Source organism: Thermobia domestica, unplaced genomic scaffold (genome assembly GCF_964235325.1).
Source record: "Thermobia domestica unplaced genomic scaffold, izTheDome1.hap1.1 HAP1_SCAFFOLD_160, whole genome shotgun sequence".
Lineage (NCBI taxonomy): Eukaryota > Metazoa > Arthropoda > Insecta > Zygentoma > Lepismatidae > Thermobia > Thermobia domestica.
Genome location: NW_027655903.1, coordinates 58,335 through 79,723, shown reverse-complemented (window position 1 = coordinate 79,723; position 21,389 = coordinate 58,335). Strand labels below are relative to the sequence as shown.

The following is a 21,389-nucleotide window of genomic DNA, read 5'->3' as shown; positions in this document are numbered from 1 at the left end:
AACAAGTTTATTTGTGTTGTGAAGTGTTTTGTGATTTTAACCTTGTGAAATATTTCTAATACTGTAGTTGATAGCAATATGTCGCCCATAAAGGCAACCTAATCATATTCGTACTATAATTATAATATAGGTTAAGAAAGTAGTTTTAAATTATATAATGTTTAGGTAGTTTGTTTCTATTTACTTGATGTATATAGTTGAAAGTTGCCACATGACCTACGTTGCCAAATATCGGATAGTACAGAAGTTCCAAATATCGGACATCAGATATTAGGGAACTATATTGCTGATGTCATTCTTCAATTATTACAGATGACAGAAATCACGCGAAGGAAGAAGCGGGATCCTGAAGCTATGCTCCAGGTCATTGCTGCCGTCAAGGGAAAGAACATGGGGTTCCTCAAGGCATCCAAAATTTGCAATATTTTGTTCACAGCCGTATAAACTTGACAAAGGTGGTGAACGATGGATACGATGTATCCAATGTCTTAAATGGGCACAGTAGCTATGTGCTGGCACTAATCCAAAAACATAGAAATCCTTTGTAAAATATTGAAAAATGAAAAAGTAATACATTGTAAATAAATAGATAGGTAGTTGAGTTGATACATTTGATAGGCAAACCTAATTTTTGAAAGTTAGGCTATGCTATGTACTTCAAGCCTCTTTAAATTCTGAGTGTGGTTAGTATTAGTACCTTGGAATGAGAACTAGAGATCCAATTTAAATATACAATTTATTATGACTGAATTGTACAGTAGGTTGCGTGTCACCAGGAAACATACCCACAATGATGAATGACGTTTTACTCATACATGCCAGATAGCAGAGTTCGAACAACGTTTAGTTACAAATAAATCTACATTATTAGAAAGTAGCCTCCTTTGTTGAACAATACTTAAGTACCAGAAAATCTGTATATTTAGAAAGTTGTCTGATAGAACAATGTTTAGTTAAGATAAATTTGCATATGTACACTCATGTCCAAAATGATTGTCGCATATCTATAACTGTCTTCTTGTAAGAATATAATTTGATAACGATTTTGCAGGGTACTTCTAATACTGCTACTATGTGTATAATCGGGAAATATATATTTGTGGTAAACCTCATAGGAAAAGAAATATAAATACGAAAATTATAATGATCAAAACAAACTGTTGCTAAATGGACAAGAAAGTTTTATTTTTGTTTTATTGTTCTTATTTACTGCTCTTTTGACATGCAGTTTGCCACATACATGTCTTTGTCGATTATACACGTACTAATATTATAAGAAATACCGGGCGAATTCGTTATCAAATTATATTCCTACAACATATTTATAGACATGCAACAATAATTTTGGACATGAGTGTACATATTTAGAAAGTAATCTATTTTGTAGAACAACGTTCAGTTAAATCTACACGTTTTACAACTTTACGTTTTGTATATGTTTACATTATGTAATGTAATTAAAATAATGCACAATCTTCTCCAATTGTGGTTTTCCGTAAGTCCTTCTCACTTTAATTTCCGTACACTTACTATTAGATATTGGGCAACCTTTCTCCGAATTGAGAAAAATGACACTTTGTACCAAAGTGTATTTATCTTTCTTTTAATATTTCCTTATTGCTTCGAAGCTTTCAAATTATAATCTACAAAGAGAACATTTAGAAGAGGCTATGTAAATTAAATATCTGTTGATAAAGTTTTTATTCATAGTTTTCAAACAGTATCCGATATATTTGGCATCTTTTCTATAGTAGTAGCAAGGAGTAGGAGTAGGTGTAGTAGTAGTAGGAATGGGTTAGAAGCCTCGCAGGGGTTGGTTGGGTTCTGTTCTCGACATGAAATGGGCAAATTAAAGACCTGCCCAAATTTTTCTGTACATTTTGTAATTATGGATCAGTATAGTAAAACTAGTGTACCTCTCCGCTAAATAGTCCATCCGCCTCCACATACAGTGCCGCTTATAAAATCTAAACAATCAGCAAATACAACCACTTTCTTAACTTTTACTATTCCCCTTACCTGACTTTCACTCATTCTTCCTTACAAATTTAAATAAATTCTCCAACTGACCTGGTAAATTTTCCAAAATGGGTCCGGCGATAGAGCTGTTAACCCCCCTCTTTTCTTCATGCTCTAAGCACGTGCTTATTTTGCAAAACGGTTAATTCGCTCCTACCTCTACTCATAAATTTTGTAATGAATGTACACTATGTCAGTCGAATTCATTAAATTATACAAAGTTCTTGATTTGTCAAAATCCGCATCATTCCACAGCAAGAATATTGAAAATAAACTATCTGACGGTGATGAGCAGTAAGACTACTAACATCCGAAGAGTCGGTAGCAACGCCAGATAATTCATTGTTAGAAGCACTCAGAGCAAAACATCCAGCTCACTCACATTTATTAGCCATCCCTGAACCTCCTGAGACATCAGCATCAGCAACTAAAGTATCATCAACGGAATTATTGAAAGCTATTAAATCATTTCCTTCTGGATCCGCCGGTGGAATGGATAACCTCAGAGCTTCAATTTTAAAATATTTAGCCCCATCCCACGATTACGAATCAAGAGATCATCTCATTACGGCAATCAGAGAACTGTTACACCTCATTATATTGGGAAATGTACCCACCATATTGAGACCGATATTCTTCGGTGCGTCGTTACTTGTTCTTAAGAAAAAAAGTGGTGGTATTCGGCCAATAGCCATGGGCATGTTTGGAGACGATTGTCGGCCAAAATAATCTGCAACAAGATGCGCGAATCTCTAATCAACATACTATATCCACACCAACTAGAAGTCTGTCTCCCATTTGGGGAGGAAGCCGCGGTACATGCAGCCCGCACATATTATTCTACTCCGCACACCCAAGTGAAAGCATTTTTAAAAATCGATTTCAGAAATGCATTCAACAATTTAAATCGAGATTCCATGTTATTATCTGTTAAAAACAATTTTCCATCACATTTTTCGTACATCTCTCAATGCTATTCTCAGCCAAGCAACATATATATAGGAGATAACACTATTTTATCACAGCGAGGCGTTCAACAAGGTGATCCGTTAGGCCCAGCGCTGTTTGCTTTGTCTCTCCAACCAATTGTAATTAATATTAAAGCAGAGCTGAATGTCTGGTATTTGGATGATGGAACAATAGCTGGAAATACAGACCTAATACTACAAACAACGTAGACAACATTCGTACACATGCATCATCAATTGGCTTATCGCTAAATGACTCCAAATGTGAAGTGGGATTCCTCGGTGCTTCAGAAGAACAAATTAAGAACCTATATAACTTTAATAAATCAGCACCTGGTATTCAACTCCTTACTCCAACTAATGCAGAGCTTTTAGGGTCAGCTATCTCAACAGAAGCACAGAGCAAAATGTTATTAGACAAGACCTCCAAACTAGATTTTTTTTGTCACGACTTTCCAAGCATTCAGCCCATTCTGTATTTTATTTATTAAGGGCTTCATTTGGAATGCCGAGATTATTTATTTCCTTCGATGCACTCCATCTTGGAAGGAAGATGTCCTATTGGAAAAGTGACGATGCGCTTAAAACTGGCCTGGAATCCATCCTCGATTGTTCTCTTGATAACAACTCTTGGATACAAGCTTCATTACCAGTCAAAAATGGAGGTCTTGCAGCAAGTCGCGCTACAGATATGGCTATTACGTCTTTTCTTGTGTCTTTCTATGGTGTAAGTCAATTAATTAGGTCTCTTTTTCAATGAGATAATGACGAAATCACCAATCCAGATGTGCTGGACTACATAGCTAAATGGACAAATTTAGTTGGAAAATCGTAACAATCAGTCGGCCTGGGACGAGCCCATCGTTAATTACCAGATTCTTTATTGCAGACTACAAATAACATTGAAGACAAGGCCACGCTTCTCGCGATCATGTCCCCTGAAAACGGTGCATGGCTTCAAGCTCTACCATCACCTTCTCTGGGCCTACACCTATCCAATGAGAGCTTCCGAGTATCCGTCGCTCTACGGTTGGGAGCAGATACATGTGAAGCACACCACTGCTCCAATTGCAACACCTTAGTAGATAAAAAAGAATTACACGGTTTGTCGTGCAAAAGCAGCGCCGGCAGACATCCACGTCTCAAGTGTGAAAGAGCTTTAATATTTGTGGAGCTCCCAGCAGTGAGGAGAACCGAATGGATGTAGCCGTTCAGACGGAAGAAGGCCTGATGGTATGACATTATTGTGCTGCCAAAGTGTCGAGCCGTGGCAAAAATGCGAACTAAAGCTCACACCCTCACACACCCACGCGTTGAGCCAATAAGGGTTCAGCTGTTCTAAGCGAGTGGAGCTCCTTTCAGCCGATAGCAGCGCTTGTTACGGAAGACTAAGGATCAAATGAATGTGGTATATCTTTAGTACGATGGAAAAAAGGAAAGGCATTGATTTGGGATTTTACATGTTCAGATACTTATGCCCCCTCCAATCTTCAATATTCCTTAGTACAAGCTGGACTCTTAGCTGCTCGAAGAGCAAAAGAATAAAGGGATAAATATAGTAATCTACTCGATAACTATTGCTTTGTTGTAATAGCAATTGAGTCGAGTGGTTCTTGGGAAGAAGGTGGCCTCAAATTTATAAAAGAAATCGGCCACTGCCTATCAATTAAATCAGGAGATGCTCGAGCAAAATCTTTCCTGATTCAACGCATTAGCATAGCCATTCAACGTGGGAACGTGTCGGCTATTATGGGAACGTTACCCACGGGCAAAGAGCTAGAAGAGGTCTTTTTTCTGTGATTGCAGAGCAGGGAGGTTTTGAGTAAAAACAAATCATTGATGCAACAATTTATGTAACAACCGAAGGAGTAGGGAAAGACAGCTCTTAGTCCATATGAAAAATTACGGCAGAATGCCGCACCGTACGTCAAGAAAGTGACATAACATGACCTGTTGGAGCCATTGAAGGCAGATTTAGCATTACCTGCCAAACAGTATGGGAACAAAGGTGTGTATGCGAGCTGTGGTTTCTTGGAAAATATCCCCGATCATGCTGAACGGGTAGCAATTTGAGGAGTCATGTATGTTAGGAAGCTTTCTGAGGCCAGCAAAGCGAAACAAGAGTCACGTAGAACAGGCGAATAAGAAAGTAAAGAGACAGAGAAGAGTTTAAGCGTTCTTGATGTTAATACAATTTTAATCATGAAAAATTATAATAAAGTTTACTATCCACTTATATGCTCACACAAATATATCCAAAATAAATAAATATTTACAAGAAATAAATTTTTAAGCACCTTGAAATTCAATTTTACATTTCGGCAGTCTTTCAGCAAGATACTTAAGACATTCATCCTTATCTTTCACTGCAGGAAGGTCAAAAAGTAGTAGTGTCTGCAGATTAGTGAGTTGGGCAAGTGATTTGACGCCCTTTGAAGTAATATTTCCACATTTACTAATTTGGAGATGTTGCAACGTATCTTTAGCGTAAACAAGCGCCTCTAAAGCAGCGTCCTCCAAATACATGCAGTTATGCAGAATGATTTTGTCCAAATGCTGCAGCCCTTTCAGATGAGGGAAACCAACGTGATTAATGGCGGAATCCGTAGCATCTATTTCTTTAATGTGATACGGGAATTTCTCAGTCTCTGGTGGTAATTCATTATAGTCGTTGAAGAAGTCTTTTCTACCTAACCATTTCACAGAAGCACCATTTCGAATCAGCCATTCAGCACAAGCCCTCTCTGGACCAACGGTTTTCAAACGTTCCGGATCTACTTGATTAAATATAGTAGTCAGCCAACTCCAAATATATCTTTTTCCCATTGACCTCACTGTGGTACGATTGTCCACAATATATTTCCTTAGAAAGGACATTTTCCTTGATACTTTTTTGTTCTTTTCGATTTACCACATTAAATTTCAATCAAAAATAATGATATACTCCAACAATAACGTTAACCTCAAGCACTAATATCAAAATAATTGTATCACAGTAAATTTGTCTAGAATTTATGAGAAGTTAGGCTAGTGATTAAAAATTAAACACTTTCAATCGTTATTTCTCAAACGTGCTCTTCTTTTCCTAGCTTGAGGAAGATATTTGCACACTTACTATGTGTTTCTTCAGACAGTTATTTGGGGGCACTGCCCCACGCAGGAGACCAAAATAGTACCTTTATAATATAATAATAAATAAAATAGTACCAGCAGTGCCCCCCAGGAACATTTTTTCTGAAAGAACGACTATTACTCTGGTTTAAGCAACTATACATAAGTACGTGATTTATACAGCTTTTCCGTATCAAAAATGCACTTCCAGCATCTTATAAATTATTTCCTGTGAGAAAAGTTGCATTTCTGGCTGCAGATTCACTTTAGGAGGGCTTAACCGTTAGCGGATAAATACAGCGTCTGGACATATGCCACAAAAACGACAATGGAATAAACGCTAACTAACTTGTGCAAGCGGTCATTAAAGAGCACGAATTGTACCTAATCCAGTCAGAACAGGGACAGAGCAGATGGGTCCGCGTTGTAGCATTCATGAGGAGCAGATGCATTAGCGATTGTGATTATGTGCGTTAACTAAGACTGCAAAAACACTACGTTACTCTGCTTTACATGTCCCACATCTCTGGGAGACTTTTACCGTTAAAGATCATGATTTAAGCACCGCATTAGACAGAAATCGAGTTCATCAATGTCTCCTTATGGACTATTACGTGTGTAAAATTTGGATTACGTTTTCCAACATTTAGTATGTCAGAGGTAAGATTTCCATATATCTTGATTAATTATATATTCCTCTTTTGAGTAATATCGAAGATTTCTTCTGTAATATTTATGAACCCCTTTTTTTCTTGCGTAAAATAAAATAGTACCCAGATTTTTTCGACTGACTCTTGCAAAAGGTACCTTCCAATGACTGAAATAACAAAGCACCGAGGGCAACTAACATGTATTTGTACAATTTGAAAATAAATAATGAAGAGCAACGCCTTTGGCGTTGATCAAATGAATTTCCGGAGCAGTGACTTGCTTGTTTTTGGGCTCAAATGAAAATAACGACGTGCAACGCCTTTGGCGTTGATCCAATCAATTTCCGGAGCAGTGACTTGCTTGTTTTTGCCTAAACTTGGGCTCAAATGTAAATAACGACGTGCAACGCCAAAGGTCTCGTCGATTCCCGGGCTAGCTGACATGCACGGGAAGAATAAGATTTATGCTATATGGAAAAACAAAGAAATTAGTGAAATAAACCATTAAGTGCCCCTGTCAATCTTCGGGCCAACCGATACCCGTTGTTGCCAAAGTTGCGTTTAAATGTAAATAACGAATAGTTGCCATCCATACCCATTCCCAACCCAGCTGACGTGTGTGAAAAATAAGGCTTAGTGAAAAAGAGAAGTAATATATGAAAGTTTATTATTATTTATTTAGCATATTTTGGGAATATTCAACGTAACACATTAAATTTCTTTCTAACCGCTTCCATAGAAAGTCACTTCCTCTCAGCTTTCACTATTTCGTTTACAGAAGACAACAGCTGTCATTAAACTCAATTCTCAGATTGAGGAGATTGTGAGCAGAGAAGTGACTACGTCTATAGAATTTAACCTAATGTAATTTTTCAATGGAAAAGTTGAATCCGACATTATATATTTAAAAAAATCTTGTTTGAACCATTACTAACTTACATATACATTATATGTGAAAGTTTGCGACTGATACATTTTGTAATAGTAATACAGGGTGTTTCAAAAAGAATTATCCATTTTCACTCGAGTGTATATATATATATATCTTGTACATGCATGCACATAAAATATTGGGGTAATTTTAAAATTTCTTTAAAAATAGTTTTCAGTTATCTTTTCACAAACGCTCGATGTGTGCTCCACCGGATAAACGGCACAAGAGTCAAACTCGACCCATACTTGTGCGAACATGTTTGGTGAATTGCATCCACTGCTGTTATGGGACGTCGCAGTTCTTTCAATTTTGGTGTGTATTTTAGTATTTGCAGCGAGGTTCTACCTTTACTCGTGTAAACGATGTAAGTTTGTGTAATTGGATGAATCTTGTAGAGAACGCCCCTCAGCGATTTTAAGAGTTATAGAATGCATGACTGTTCAGGAAGCGGACTTGTTTTCGTAGTGGTTAACGCATCGACACGGTTAGCTTGGGGATCTGACTTCCAGTCCCGATTTAGTCGTACATTTGTCACTTTTTGTATATCACGGAATTCGCGTCTATAGTTGAATTTGTGTGATAGGAATTCGGATGTTTCCTCCATTTGTCATGTTTACTGAAAAATAGAAATTTAGTGTGCCGGTACGCATGTATTATCTTCAATCTACTGCTATTACTAACTTAATTTTGTAGAGAGCTATTCCATTATATGTCTATTTTTTCCCTTAGATGCTTACATTTAATTTATTGTTAATTTTCTTAAAACCTGCTATCTCCTCAACATTCCTTATTCAATTCTATTTATTTTATTTTCTCAATTTCTAAAGATTATTTATATTGCGTGGATTTCAACAATTGCTGCTGTTACAAAACAGATAAACTTTATATGGATTCAATATTGAAAACAACAAATTACAACAACTTCGTAACAAGCACAAGATGATCGGCGACTTGGATTTAAGTCAGCACCTCTAAACATACATGACTCATGCAGAAGTGGATAATATCACTAGGAGTTTATGGTGCACAACATCGTGTCCGTGGGTTTTCCCGTTTTCTTCCACATTCTCATTTCACCAATTATATTACATTTTACTTTCAGTAATTCATCCGTCTCCTTTAGCCTAAAGGACAGTACCATGGGACGTAAAACTAGAAATTTTATTTCATTTACAGAATCGACTGAAAAAATAGATTGAATAGTGTTGGGAACACCAATTGTTTTTCACTTGTTGAACAGCTTTTTTTTTTTTTTTTTTTTTGTGGTGAGAAAGTATATAAAATTATGTGAAATAATTCTGTATATAAGACATACAGGATACAGGACAATGGTAAATTTTTCTTCTAATACTGGTATTTGTACCTAATACCAGAACTTAAAATGTTTTCAAAGTGAAACACCCCACTAGAGCCCCCAAAGCTGGGGGATGAATTCGTGCCGACCGGGTCAGGAAGGAAAAGGAGTGCGAAGCCAGCTTACGATACCGAGTTTGTATATATATGAGGTATTAAAATTAGTGAGAAAAAACATAGATAACTACTTAACGCATGCCGACGTACATGAATATAGAACTAGAAACTGTGATAAATTTGTAATACCGTCACACAGAACAAGTATGTTTGAAAAAACTACATTTTACAGAGGTGCGGTGCTATATAGTAAATTACCAAGAGAATTGAAATACATAAAAGATGATATAAAGTTTTTGAGAGAGGTTAAAAATATGCTAATTTGTAAATCTTATTATTCTGTAGATGAGTATATAGGTGAATAATTCTTTATTATTTCTGAAGGCAATAAAACTTAGTACGTAGATATATTTTAACCATTAGATTAAATAACAAATCTTTATTTTTTCCTTCTTTTATTGTAAAAAAATTTAGTTTTATATTCGTATGCTTATAGTTTATTTGTATGTGTTTATTAACTCTGTATTTAACCAATGTATTATTGTGAAATGACATGTTCTATACCATATGTACAAATTTGTGTACTCTGTATGGTCAAATGAACGCAAATAAATCAAATCAAATCAAATCAAACCATTGCCGATGTGACTTCTCTCTTGTAGAACTCTAGAGTCGCTATTGGGCCCAAAAACATTGAATCACAATATATTCAACTATGAATGATTCAAACTCAATATGCTTAGTTCTTTACAACTCTACATTCTGAATTAGGATTTGGACTTTTACGGTAAATCCAATTTTAGCTTAGATCAACTGGCACACCAGAAAAAAGGCATCAAAGTTTTAAAAGATACAGGAATTTTTAAATGTCTGATCACAATTAATTATAGCTAATCTTTGCAAATACATACACAATTTAATAAATAACTAAAAATAGAATAAAATACAATGAACTAAAGAAAGTATTCTACTACGAGGGCTACAACATGGACGTTCATTATCGAGGCATAACATTTCCAAAGATAAATTTAACAGGATTCCCTACTCACACTAAATAATTGAATTCACAGTTTTCATGGTCCAAAATGTTTCAATTTCACGGACAGAAAGTTTATTTAAAAAACTACTGAGCGCAAAAGGAGAATAAAAATCTCCTGGTGCAAGATCGAAGCGTGGGTGCGACACAAAGCACGACGCGGCGGTCATTATATTGCAGTGGAATATTTAAACCTGCCCTCTTCCAACATTACAGTATCAACTATACACACACGAAACGTGGTAAAACACACACACGCACACAAAAAACACGATATTTTCAAGTTTTTTAAAAATCAATACGAAATCTTCGCTATTTTTTTTAAAGGAATAAAATAATTGAAAGATATAATAGATTTCAAGTTTTAGACGACAAGGACTCCAAAATTCGTGTCTGATAAGGTACCTAGCGAAAGAGGTAGACGAAAGGTGTGTGTAAATATTGAAAATAACAGACGGGATCCCGGTAAAATGGCAGACAGTTAAGTAGCTGAGTTTCATAGTCACCTTTAATACATATTTGACATTTTTAAACAAATTTACTGCAGACTTCATATATTTTGTTACGATTTTTATAATATATAGTTTAAGCAAAATGTAACAAACCCCAGTATCAGGACCTTCTTATAACATTTTAAGTATTTAAACATTATTATTATTATTATTAAGTATTCTGCCTGGGACTAATTTTATATATATATAATTTTAGGTTTGGGGCTGGAAATGTTTCTTTCACGTTCTCTTCATTATTCGATTGGTTTGTGTTCCTTTCAAATGTGGACCTACAGCTTAAAGTGGAAACCAACGCGTACGCTAACCGCTTAGCCACGAAGGAGGTCACACCTTCTCTTCACGTCTCTCGATTTAAACATATCACACAATAACAGGTAATCTCGGACTCATGTTCGTACTACTTCAGTTAGGGTATGTGCTGTAACTACTAAAGAAACATTATTAATAATTTCATGTAATTTAACTTTAATACAGGCTGCTTGGACTTGTATCTGTAGTCATTCCGTTACATCTCATAGTCTAACACATGGAAATCGAAATGCCAAACCGGCAAACTAACTTATTAGTATATATATTGACAACCAAGAACTTAAGATATAAATTTGTGAATTATTTCTTCGAGAGGTGAAGTAAATATATAATAAGGCAGTTTTAAGTAAGTTTCCGTGTTTCGATCTGCCTAAATTCTGTATTTTAAGTTTCAATCTGTCTAGATTCGTGTAGGATGTTATTTTAACTAACACTGATAAATCTGAAGATACGAAGAATTTGTAAAGTCAATATAAAAAGCACATCTGGTATTCTGATTTAGCAATAAGTCAGACAAACTATTATCAATGTACTATGTGATTTAGATCCGATCTTAAGTAGTGGCTTAGTAGGTATTGATGTTACGGAAGCAAATCAACGCGGTTTTGTTGGTGAAATAAACAATTAGCATAAAATTATGTAACAAAATGTTAGATACTTACGAATATAATAATATACTGTATTCTGGGTGATTCATTATTCTTTTCACAGCGTTTGATGAGAAAACAAACAAAGAAGTCTATGTGTATACAAGCTCCGAAATCGGCAATGTTTCAGTTGTGAGACCCAAAAACCTTGAAAAACTAAATTTTGAAAGTATATAGCGGAAAAACTAGTACTCGTACGAAAGCGGGGTTTGAAATATAGGAAGTCATGCCTTTAGTTTTAAAAATATATATACTTGTCAGGACTTAGAGATACTTGTGCAGTTCCTTGGTAGCCAATTCTTCTACACATACTCGTTTACATCAACCTTCCCTCAGAGTATTACCGGAAATCGCATGCACACTCTGTGATAATCCATTAGTGGCCAATCCTTGTAAATATGCTCATTTTGACCTATCTTCCATCGTAGTATTACCGGAATCGCACGGAAGACGCTATTACTTCTTGTGTTACCTTCAAACTTGCCTTTCCTATCAATACTAGTTTTTCCGTTATACTTCAAAAGTTTAGTTTTTCAAGATTTCTGGCTCTCATAACTTTGAAAAGATGCCATTTCCGGAATTTGAGCATATAAAATATTTCGTTTGTTTTCTTGCATAGATTCATCCACCAAATGCTGTATGTTCGTCGACATTATGCGATACGTATGGTTGTATTCGTTATGTTTCATTGTTTGTAACCCATGCAGTGTCCTAATACTTCTTTATTTCTGCTAGCATATCACATATACACAAGGTTGTCCATGTCAACCACAAAATGGAGCGTGATAATTTAATGTATTACTGCTAAAAGAGTATTAGATTTTGTTGATAGCACGTAGGCTTAGTGGAAGAGCGTTCACCTCTGGTGTTAGGGGACCCTAGTTCGATCCTAGACCAAGTCAGTTTGTGATGGACAATATCGTGTACATGAATTTTTCCGTTTCCTTTTATATTCTCATAACCCATTTCATTGTTCACCCGTTTCCTCTAGCCTGAATGTGAGAAGTAAAACTGTAAAAAATTTTCATTATTTTTGATTTTTCACTAGATTTAAGTTTCTCAGATATAGTATTTGTTTAAAAATAAATAAGATAATTCATCCAAAATTTCAATTTTCATCTTGGAGTATTCTTAATCTGAATCCTGAGCCGCAGTGAGTCGTTGGCAAAGCGCTTACCTCTTTGTTGCGTGGGATCATTGGTTCGATCCCAGTTCAAGCCGAGTGAGATGTATAGTGGACAAGTATGTAGGCGCCAGTTCCGTCGGGGTTCCGCCGTTTTCTCCCATTTTCTTTATTGTACCATTTCATTCATTATCAATATAACCGTCTCCCTTAGGGCTGTATGCATAGTTATTCTGCGGGCTACTTAGGGGCTACATACGGGACACGTGATAATTTGCGTTGCAGAGTTCTTCCGCAGGGTCAAACAAGCCCGCAACCTCCCCGTAAGTCAAGGAAATGGCCAGGGGTGCTATAACGCACCCTTTGCTAGCCCGTAACAGTTTCTGTTGTTAAAATATTTGAGTATGTTAATGAGCTTACCGAAATCGTTGAGCTGATTAAGCGATAATAAATGACATATTTTGGTGGCAACCAATTAAAAAATATATGCCAATTCCTGAAAAAAGATTGCAGGATAATTTGCTTCCGCTAGTATAAATGGGGCGCGGACAAAATCCAAGCGGATAAAATCCAAGAGGACAAAATCCAAGTTAAATTCTGACAAGGCGGACAAAATCCAAGCGGATAAAATCCAAGGAACAGTATCATGTGCGTAGCTGTGGTATGTGCCTGTGAACACCCTAATTAAATTGTATGTTTGTTTCTTTCTTCAATTGTCATTCATTCTAAAGTTTTATCTGTAATTCTTCAATTTATTGAAATAACATTTAATTTACTTTTAAAGAACTGAAAATCCAATCAATAAAACATCTAAGATTGTCACAGTAAGAGTGTAGATGAGCTTTAATTACTTATCACATCCATATGAAAGTATGCAAAAATATTATGTGTGTACAAATACATTATAAAAGTATGTATTTTCTTCTCAATATATATACAGTATAATACATTTAAGACCTCAGCATATTATTGTGAGACCAATCATTGGAGTATTTTAATTCCATTCTTATGAGGTGGCATACAGAAATCTTGATTTGTTTGTTGGTAGTAGTGTTTTATGTATATTTTGAAACAAATAATTATGATATACTAATCAAAGTTTCGTCAGAAATGATCAAAATGTGAAATATGTAGTGTGTATTTTTAATAATGTAATAATGTGTGTGAATTAAATAATGTAAAAGTGTTATCTAGAAAATCGAAACGTAAAAATGTGTCTAGACAAACTAAATGAAAATGTATATATTATTGGTTATTTTGACAAGTGTAACTGAAGTAAATACTTTGAGGGTAGAGAAGTATTTTTTTTATCTAAATTATATATTTTTAATTTTATTTTTACTTTAATTCTCAATAAATATAAAAGAATTAAGTAAGTAGTGTACTCTTTTTTAAGACTGGGCTGCTTTGCTGTTATTTGTTATCTCTGATATAGCAAGCCAGTGCTTTCATTTTCGGGTTAATTTATGTGAGTATACTCTTTTTAGTCAAATTATTTCTGATCACCCTAAATTGGATTCACCTGGGCATGTCCTAGCAGTGACCAGACTATTTTATGAGTAATTAAAGCTCATCTGTACTCTTACTGTGTCAATCTTACATATTTTATTGGATTTTCAGTTCTTTAAATGTAAATGAAATATTATTTCAATAAATTGAAGAATTACAGATAAAACTTTAGAATGAATTACAATTGAAGAAAGAAACAAACATACAATTTAATTAGGGTGTCCACAGGCACATACCACAGCTACGCACATGATACTGCTCCTTGGTTTTTATCCGCTTGGATTTTGTCCGCCTTACCAGAATTTAGCTTGGATTTTGTCCGCTTGGATTTTGTCCTCTTGGATTTTGTCCGCTTGGATTTTGTCCTACACTCAGTATAAATATTGAATATAAGATCAAAGAATGAACTAATAAATTCTACCTGAAATAAAATAAGTGAATGATACTTGGTGTTACAATATTGGTAGTAGATTTTACATTAGATTGTATATTAGATTAGGAATTGATTTCAGGGATCAGCCGAGGGGGATTTTTCCCCGATAACCATAACTGCATAACATTCCCTCGGGACCACATAATTTATTTGCTCAATGTGGATTCCCAGTATTTTCGTTATTAATACATTCATTCCCTGTATATTGAAATTCGCCACCACTTAAAATACCTTCTGGAATCATCACTGATGGGGAGAATTGATTCAACAGTTATACATATTTAATCGTGAAAATGTTATTCTAATGTCTTTTACATCCTTTTCCCTGTTGGTGTTTGCCGACATTTCCCAGTTAGCATAGGTAAAGTTGAGGAGCGCTACCATCCACTTTTTCCACTTATGATCTAACGTCTTCTGCATTCTTCGTTTCTTACCTGTGCACCAGCTGCGTACACATTTATAATATGCTTGCAAACATATATGCTATAAATAAGTGCGAAAACCATGCATGAATGTGTGCTAAGTACCCAACACAAGCTAAGTTTGCATTGATTCCGATTCCATGCTGGGCACAGTTTGAGGGATCACGCATGATTTTGTCCGCGGAAGCAGGCACATTAGCGATGCTGGTGTGTGCAGAAGGAAAGACAAGTATGGAAGACATCACCTCCTGTTTTGCACTGTAATTGCTCAAAATATGCATCGGTTCACATGTACCTGTGATTATGGAAACAGTGTTAAGAATGGTTCATAATTTGCAATTATAATGCAAAACTAGGTTCTAGTGACAATCTACTACAGATTGATGCAGATTTTTGTACTAATTTGAGATTATTCGAGCAGACAGTTCTACCAATTTTGACATATTTCGTACACTTTCAGATTAGGTTAGAGCTTTGTATTTCTTTTAGCAGAATATGCACTAAATGAAGAGCTCCATTACTATTTGCAGATTGACTTCAGGAGGGCTTACTATAAATACAGTATGGACGTATGGCATAACGAATCAACTGGTGCTACGATGTGGCCAAAAGCACGAATGCTACGTAACTGAGAGCCCCTTCGTGGCTAAGCGGTTAGCGTAGGCGCCTTTGGCGTGGGAGTCCCGGGAGCTCATGTGGTTCGGATTCCACGTTAATCAGTAGTCCACGTCTCATATAGCCTCGCTGCTGAACGGGACGTTAAACACAAAATCAACTCAACTCAGCTACGTAACTGAGTTAAGATATAGGCGCACTAGGGGGGCTGAGTGTTGGCGAGCGGGTGCGTCCATACGGAGCAGGCGCATTAACAATGGGGATATACGTATATACGAGGATAGTGGAAGAGCACACTTACACACGCAATACTTTCATTATCAAATTAATTTCAATATGCTGTCATTGATGGTCATTACATATATTCACACTTTCATTCCTTCACGAAAAATGTAGGGCTTCACATTGTATTTTACCTATAAATTTTCTATTTGGTAGAACTGTCTGCTCGAGTGAACCCCTAATTCGCTTACATGTATAACCACCATCTCAAATTCGCCTGTTCTCTACGGACGCACCTCGACTATAGCCCTGCAGCTTCACCTTAGCATATACTGTAATAGATGAAAAAAAAAAATGCTTTTAATGAGCAGCTTGCAAAGCTTGATGCGAGGTTTTGAGACGTGTGCCTTTCACTACTGGCTGAATACGTATATGCCATTGGCTGAATATGTATATGTCTTATACAATTGTACGCAATTTGTTGATAACACTTTAGGAATAAGTAGATAAGTTTTACGCTATTTGCATGGAATTCTCCCCAAAAATACTGTATTTATAGACAACTTTTATGCCCTCCTTAGGTTAATCTTTACTGGAAAATTGTTTAGAAAATACTTCGGGCTGATTTTGTCGAAACAAAGCACAGTGTATATGCAATTTATTTCCAGTGGGATCTCTATTGTAAAGCTACAGCCTCAGATGTTTTCTAGCTACATATACTCCTTGTTTCTTTTTGCGAGTTAACAGACTTTACCTGAAAATTAAAAATTAAAAAAAAAAAAAAAAAAAAAAACTATTTCTAATATACACCGTTATTTTTCCTCCTTTGCAAGAACGAAGTTCAGACCTTTATATATATATATTTTATATATATGTAGCATACATTGTATGCTATTGCTGCTTACGATGTTAATGATTTATCATAGTAGAAGTGGGTTTCGGAGTTTTACCATCTAGTTTTTTTTTTTTTTTTGACAAAATTTTAGCCTCGCTCGAGGTGTGGCTAGACCAATCAGCCCTCAGTGTTAACCATACCTGAGGGATCACTTTGGAAGCTTTATGCATTGCACAGTCAAGGAGAAGGTTGAGGTATCCTACAGGTACGGTTCGTCTAGGGGATCCCTACGCGGTCGACTATGCATATGGCCCTAACGCTCGGAGCATACCGTGAAATGATACATTTAAAAGAAAGAAAAAAAAGCGTGAACACTACTTTTTAACAAGTTGTAATGTTAAAAGAATGTTTTCATTTTGTATAATGAAAAAATAATAAAATTATCATACCTTGCGTATTCTTCTTAGGGCAACAGACTGCGACAATTTCAATACCACTGAATAAAATGGTGATGACTCACGGGATTTACATACAATCAGTTCGTAACAAGAATAATACCTTGTTAAGTGATTAGCTTAAGTACTAGTAATTAATCCCATGTTAGTTTAGTGCCTTGATTTATTTGCAGTGTGAAATAAATTATTGAATTTTGTATGTGGAACAAGAACCCAGTAATTGAAATGTAGGTGGTCAACTTGATATTTAACTTCTAGGAAACGTGTGCTTACAAAAAAAAACAGAGATTCGTTAAAGTGTCGGAACTATTGCAGCCTGATAGATTGGTAAGAATAATACGCAATGTACGATGATTTTGTGAAGAATACATTGTCTCATTGAGTATTCGGCACATTCTTGTCGAATGCCCTGAACACTCAGATTTTAGAAAGCGTCACAGATCCTGCTTACATTTGACCGTGCACCGGGCAATGTTATTGATATTGTTGAGCGTGTATTTGATTTTATGCACACTTGTAGCCTTGCTCACGTTCTCTGAGCTTTTGTAATTGTTTGCAATTTTATTTATTCTTGCTGCAATTTTGTCTTTTACTTTCACTTTTTAATGTTTATTTATTATTTATTGTTATATATTTATTATTCTCATAAATTCATTATTATTATTATTATTATTATTATTATTATTATTATTATTATTATTATTATTTAGGGCTTTGTATCTATTTTGCAGCAGTTTTCTTTTCTTATATTCTAATAGGCATATATTCGTTTGTAAATTTTATTTACGGTACTCCGTGTTTTTCAGCAGTCGTGTTGATGTGACAAGGATAAATAGCCTTGGTGCTGCTGTACATTAAAATACAATCAATCAATCAATAAGCTGTAATGCTATTTTTAAAAAAAATACACAAAAAAAATGTTTTCAACGAACTTAGTCTTAACTCTGAGATTTCAATGCTATCTTATATGTTTAACTAGCTCATTTGCTTTATTGTGCGGTTATTGATGAAACACATAATAGGACGTAAACAGTGACGGCTTATTAGGGTTAAAATGAAATGAAATCTTTAAGTTTTACGTCCTACACTATGCCGGCTAGGCTAAAGGAGACGGTGATGATGAGAAGTAAATTAAAATGGTGGAATGAAGAAAGTGGAAGGAAACGGGAGGACCCCGAAGAAATCCATAACGCACACGGCATTTGTCCACCACAAAGTTCACGGCGCGAGCTGGGATCGAACCGAAGACCCCATGCACCAGAAGTGAACGCTATACCACTGAGCCACCGCTGCCCCGCTTTTTAGGGTTAAGTCATATCGGTAAAAAATTAAACACAAATGAAAGAAACTTTACGTAACATACTAATTCTTGTATTCAATCGAAACATTGCTTAAGCTTAGCTAACTTAGTTTGGAGCGATAAGGCTTTGTAGATCTAGTGCGTGCGTCTTTCATACACGCGGTCCCAGGTTGGAATCCCGGTGGGAGAGCAGAAAATATATTATTATTACTATCATTTCCTTTTCTTAATTAACAGTCTCCTTTAGTCTAAAGAGCATAACCGTGAAGAAGAAGAAAAATAAAACTGAAGAGCCATAACTGAGTGTGCCATATATGGGAGAGATCACGTACTCCCAATGAGAAAGGGAGGCTACAAGACATATATTAATCCTGCCCGTCATCCAAATTTCAAATTTCGGACATTTTCAGAAAGCATCGGACAAATTGTCAGCACACCAGTGTTAATATACTAAGTCTACGGATTTATCTATTGATCTACAAATTTTTCTTCGTGTTGACGAATACATCGTTTGGTTCCTTTTAAAACTGGAAATCGGATTTAAAAAAAAAATCAACAAACCAACACCGATGCTGCAGAAGCCAAAATACAGCAAAAACAGTTCCTAACGCTCTTTTTCTCCGCAAACGACAACCTTGCAATTATACGTCGTAGTAGATTTATGATCTTGTGTCACATTGTCTCTTTCTTTATATGATTCTAGACATGAAATGAAAACACGGTTTCACTTTACAGTACATGCTCCAGTTTGTCTTCACGCACATTGTAAAACAGGACTGGTTTGTAAGCATTTTGCGAGAAGTAACATTAATCTGTCTTTACAGTTAAGGTATACTCAACAGAATTTTGAAAAGTAAGCTGGGTTTCCTCTACAAAATGGTATTACATCTAATTCACGTTAAGGCGAGGCGAATCACGAAGGCCCGCATGGTTCGTGCATAGGGACCAGGTATATCAGCGAGGGTGGGTATGTGCATGAAGATAGATTTTTTTGTTTCCTTATTCTCTAATACAGTTCATTGTTCTCATAGTTGAAAGTACGGTGCTGTCCAGTTTATGGGTTCATACATTTGTAAAATTTACAGAAGAAACTTGTTATTTCAAGAATCAAAATATCACTAATAATGTTAAAAAACATGTATTACCAATGATCCTTTTAACCACCTTAATAGTCCATAAGGAAGTGAACTCATATGTTAGTGATGTGTGTTAAGACATGATCTCTAACGATAAAGCTATGCGACAGGTAAGGTATCTAGTACCGTAACATGAGGAACATAAAGTGAGCTTTGTATTCTCGCTTACGTGCATATCAACTACCTCACGGACGCGTCCTCGCCCTGCCGCGTGGTCCATCAGCTTCCTGCTGCCCTTCCTCGCGTTAGAAACACTTCCTGCTGTTAGTGGTCACCTTCAACAGATTGGTCAATGCTTTTTGTGTATTGATACTCATTGTGGGTACGCCCTTCCAAAGAGAATCTGCACCCAGGAATGCAATTCCTCACATAGAAAACAATATTTAAAGGCGCTACGAAGAGTATATAAGAAATTCATGTGGGTAATCGCGAAGATAATAACAGTCCAGAACGCCTTAGAGAACCATATAAAACAAGAAAAATGGAAAAAAGGACCAATATTTAGCTGATGGGGGAAAGCCTTTTCATCAGTCTACAGAATGTTACAATTTCGCCAATTTCTGTTAATATTAGACTAGGTTATATTCAGCCCCTTCATCAAAACATTAACCAAGATAAATGCTTTTTTAATTTGACAGATTATACTTAATCTTACCCATGTATGCTCCCAGAAACCAGATCTGCACTGGAAGGAATGCTATTCTTTGTTTTCGTAAGGATACAAACTGGAGCGGGCATGTGAAGTTAACCCGATAAAACTAGTATTTTTACACTTGTTATAATTAATGCATAATCTAAAATATTTACAAATATACTATACAATATATAAGTATATTTACAAATATACTATACAAAAAATGTATATACACTCAAATCACGAACGTGCACGGAATTTACTCCTGCTCTTGTTCTTTAGGTTTCTGCTCACTGGCTAGAGCATACGGAAATTCAATTTGACATTGCGGCAATTTTTCCTGCAACCATGCAACACATTCCTCCTTATTTCGTATTTCGGGAAGATCATACAGCAGTAAAGATTTTAGGTTCGTCAGTTGATGGAGAGATTTTATACCTTCAATTGTTACATTTCCACAACTACTAATCTGCAAATACTTCAGCGTGTTTTTTGTGCATCCTAACATTTCTATACCAGCATCTTCAACATACACACATTTATGTAACACGATACGCTCCAAATATTTCAAACCACGCAAGTGTGGGAAACCAATATGCATTATCGCTGAATCTGTAGCATCAATTTCTTTGATGTGAAGTTTGACATTTTCGGGAGGCAAAGAATTGTAATCATTGAAGTATTCCTGTGAACCCCTCCACTTAACAGCAGCTCCACAACGTAACAACCATTCAGCACAAGCTCGATCAGGACCTACAGCTTGGATACGTGATTCATCCACTTTATTAAAGACTGTATTCAGCCAACCCCAAAAATTTCTTCCTTGTATGTGACGGATATGTGGTGTGATAAGTTTAAGTAAAACCATGTTTAGAATTCGAAGAGTGTTTCACAAATTATCTGGTGATCTGACACTAATAGGAGTCACTGTATCCAGAAAACGTTCTATAGAACACACACAAATCAGAAACAGTTTGAGATTTTGCCCCTACCTTAGAAGACAACTCTTAACAGTACTTAATAAAAGTTTAAACATGAGCTAATATAATTCTGCGTGCTATTAATATTAACTACACTTCGCATTAACGCTCGTATTTTGTTTAGGTAGT

At 35.8% G+C, this 21,389-nt stretch overlaps 1 protein-coding gene and 1 pseudogene across 1 annotated transcript; both read right to left on the bottom strand.

The window, feature by feature from the left end:
• Positions 1-649: 649 nt before the first annotated feature.
• Positions 650-6,530, bottom strand: LOC145676481 (ATP synthase subunit s, mitochondrial pseudogene; annotated as a pseudogene).
• Positions 6,531-20,408: 13,878 nt separating this feature from the next.
• Positions 20,409-21,358, bottom strand: LOC145676480 (ATP synthase subunit s, mitochondrial-like). Its single transcript, XM_081747285.1, has one exon. The coding sequence runs from the start codon at positions 21,146-21,148 to the stop codon at positions 20,540-20,542; it is 609 nt and encodes a 202-aa protein (XP_081603411.1). The 5' UTR covers positions 21,149-21,358; the 3' UTR covers positions 20,409-20,539.
• Positions 21,359-21,389: the final 31 nt, after the last annotated feature.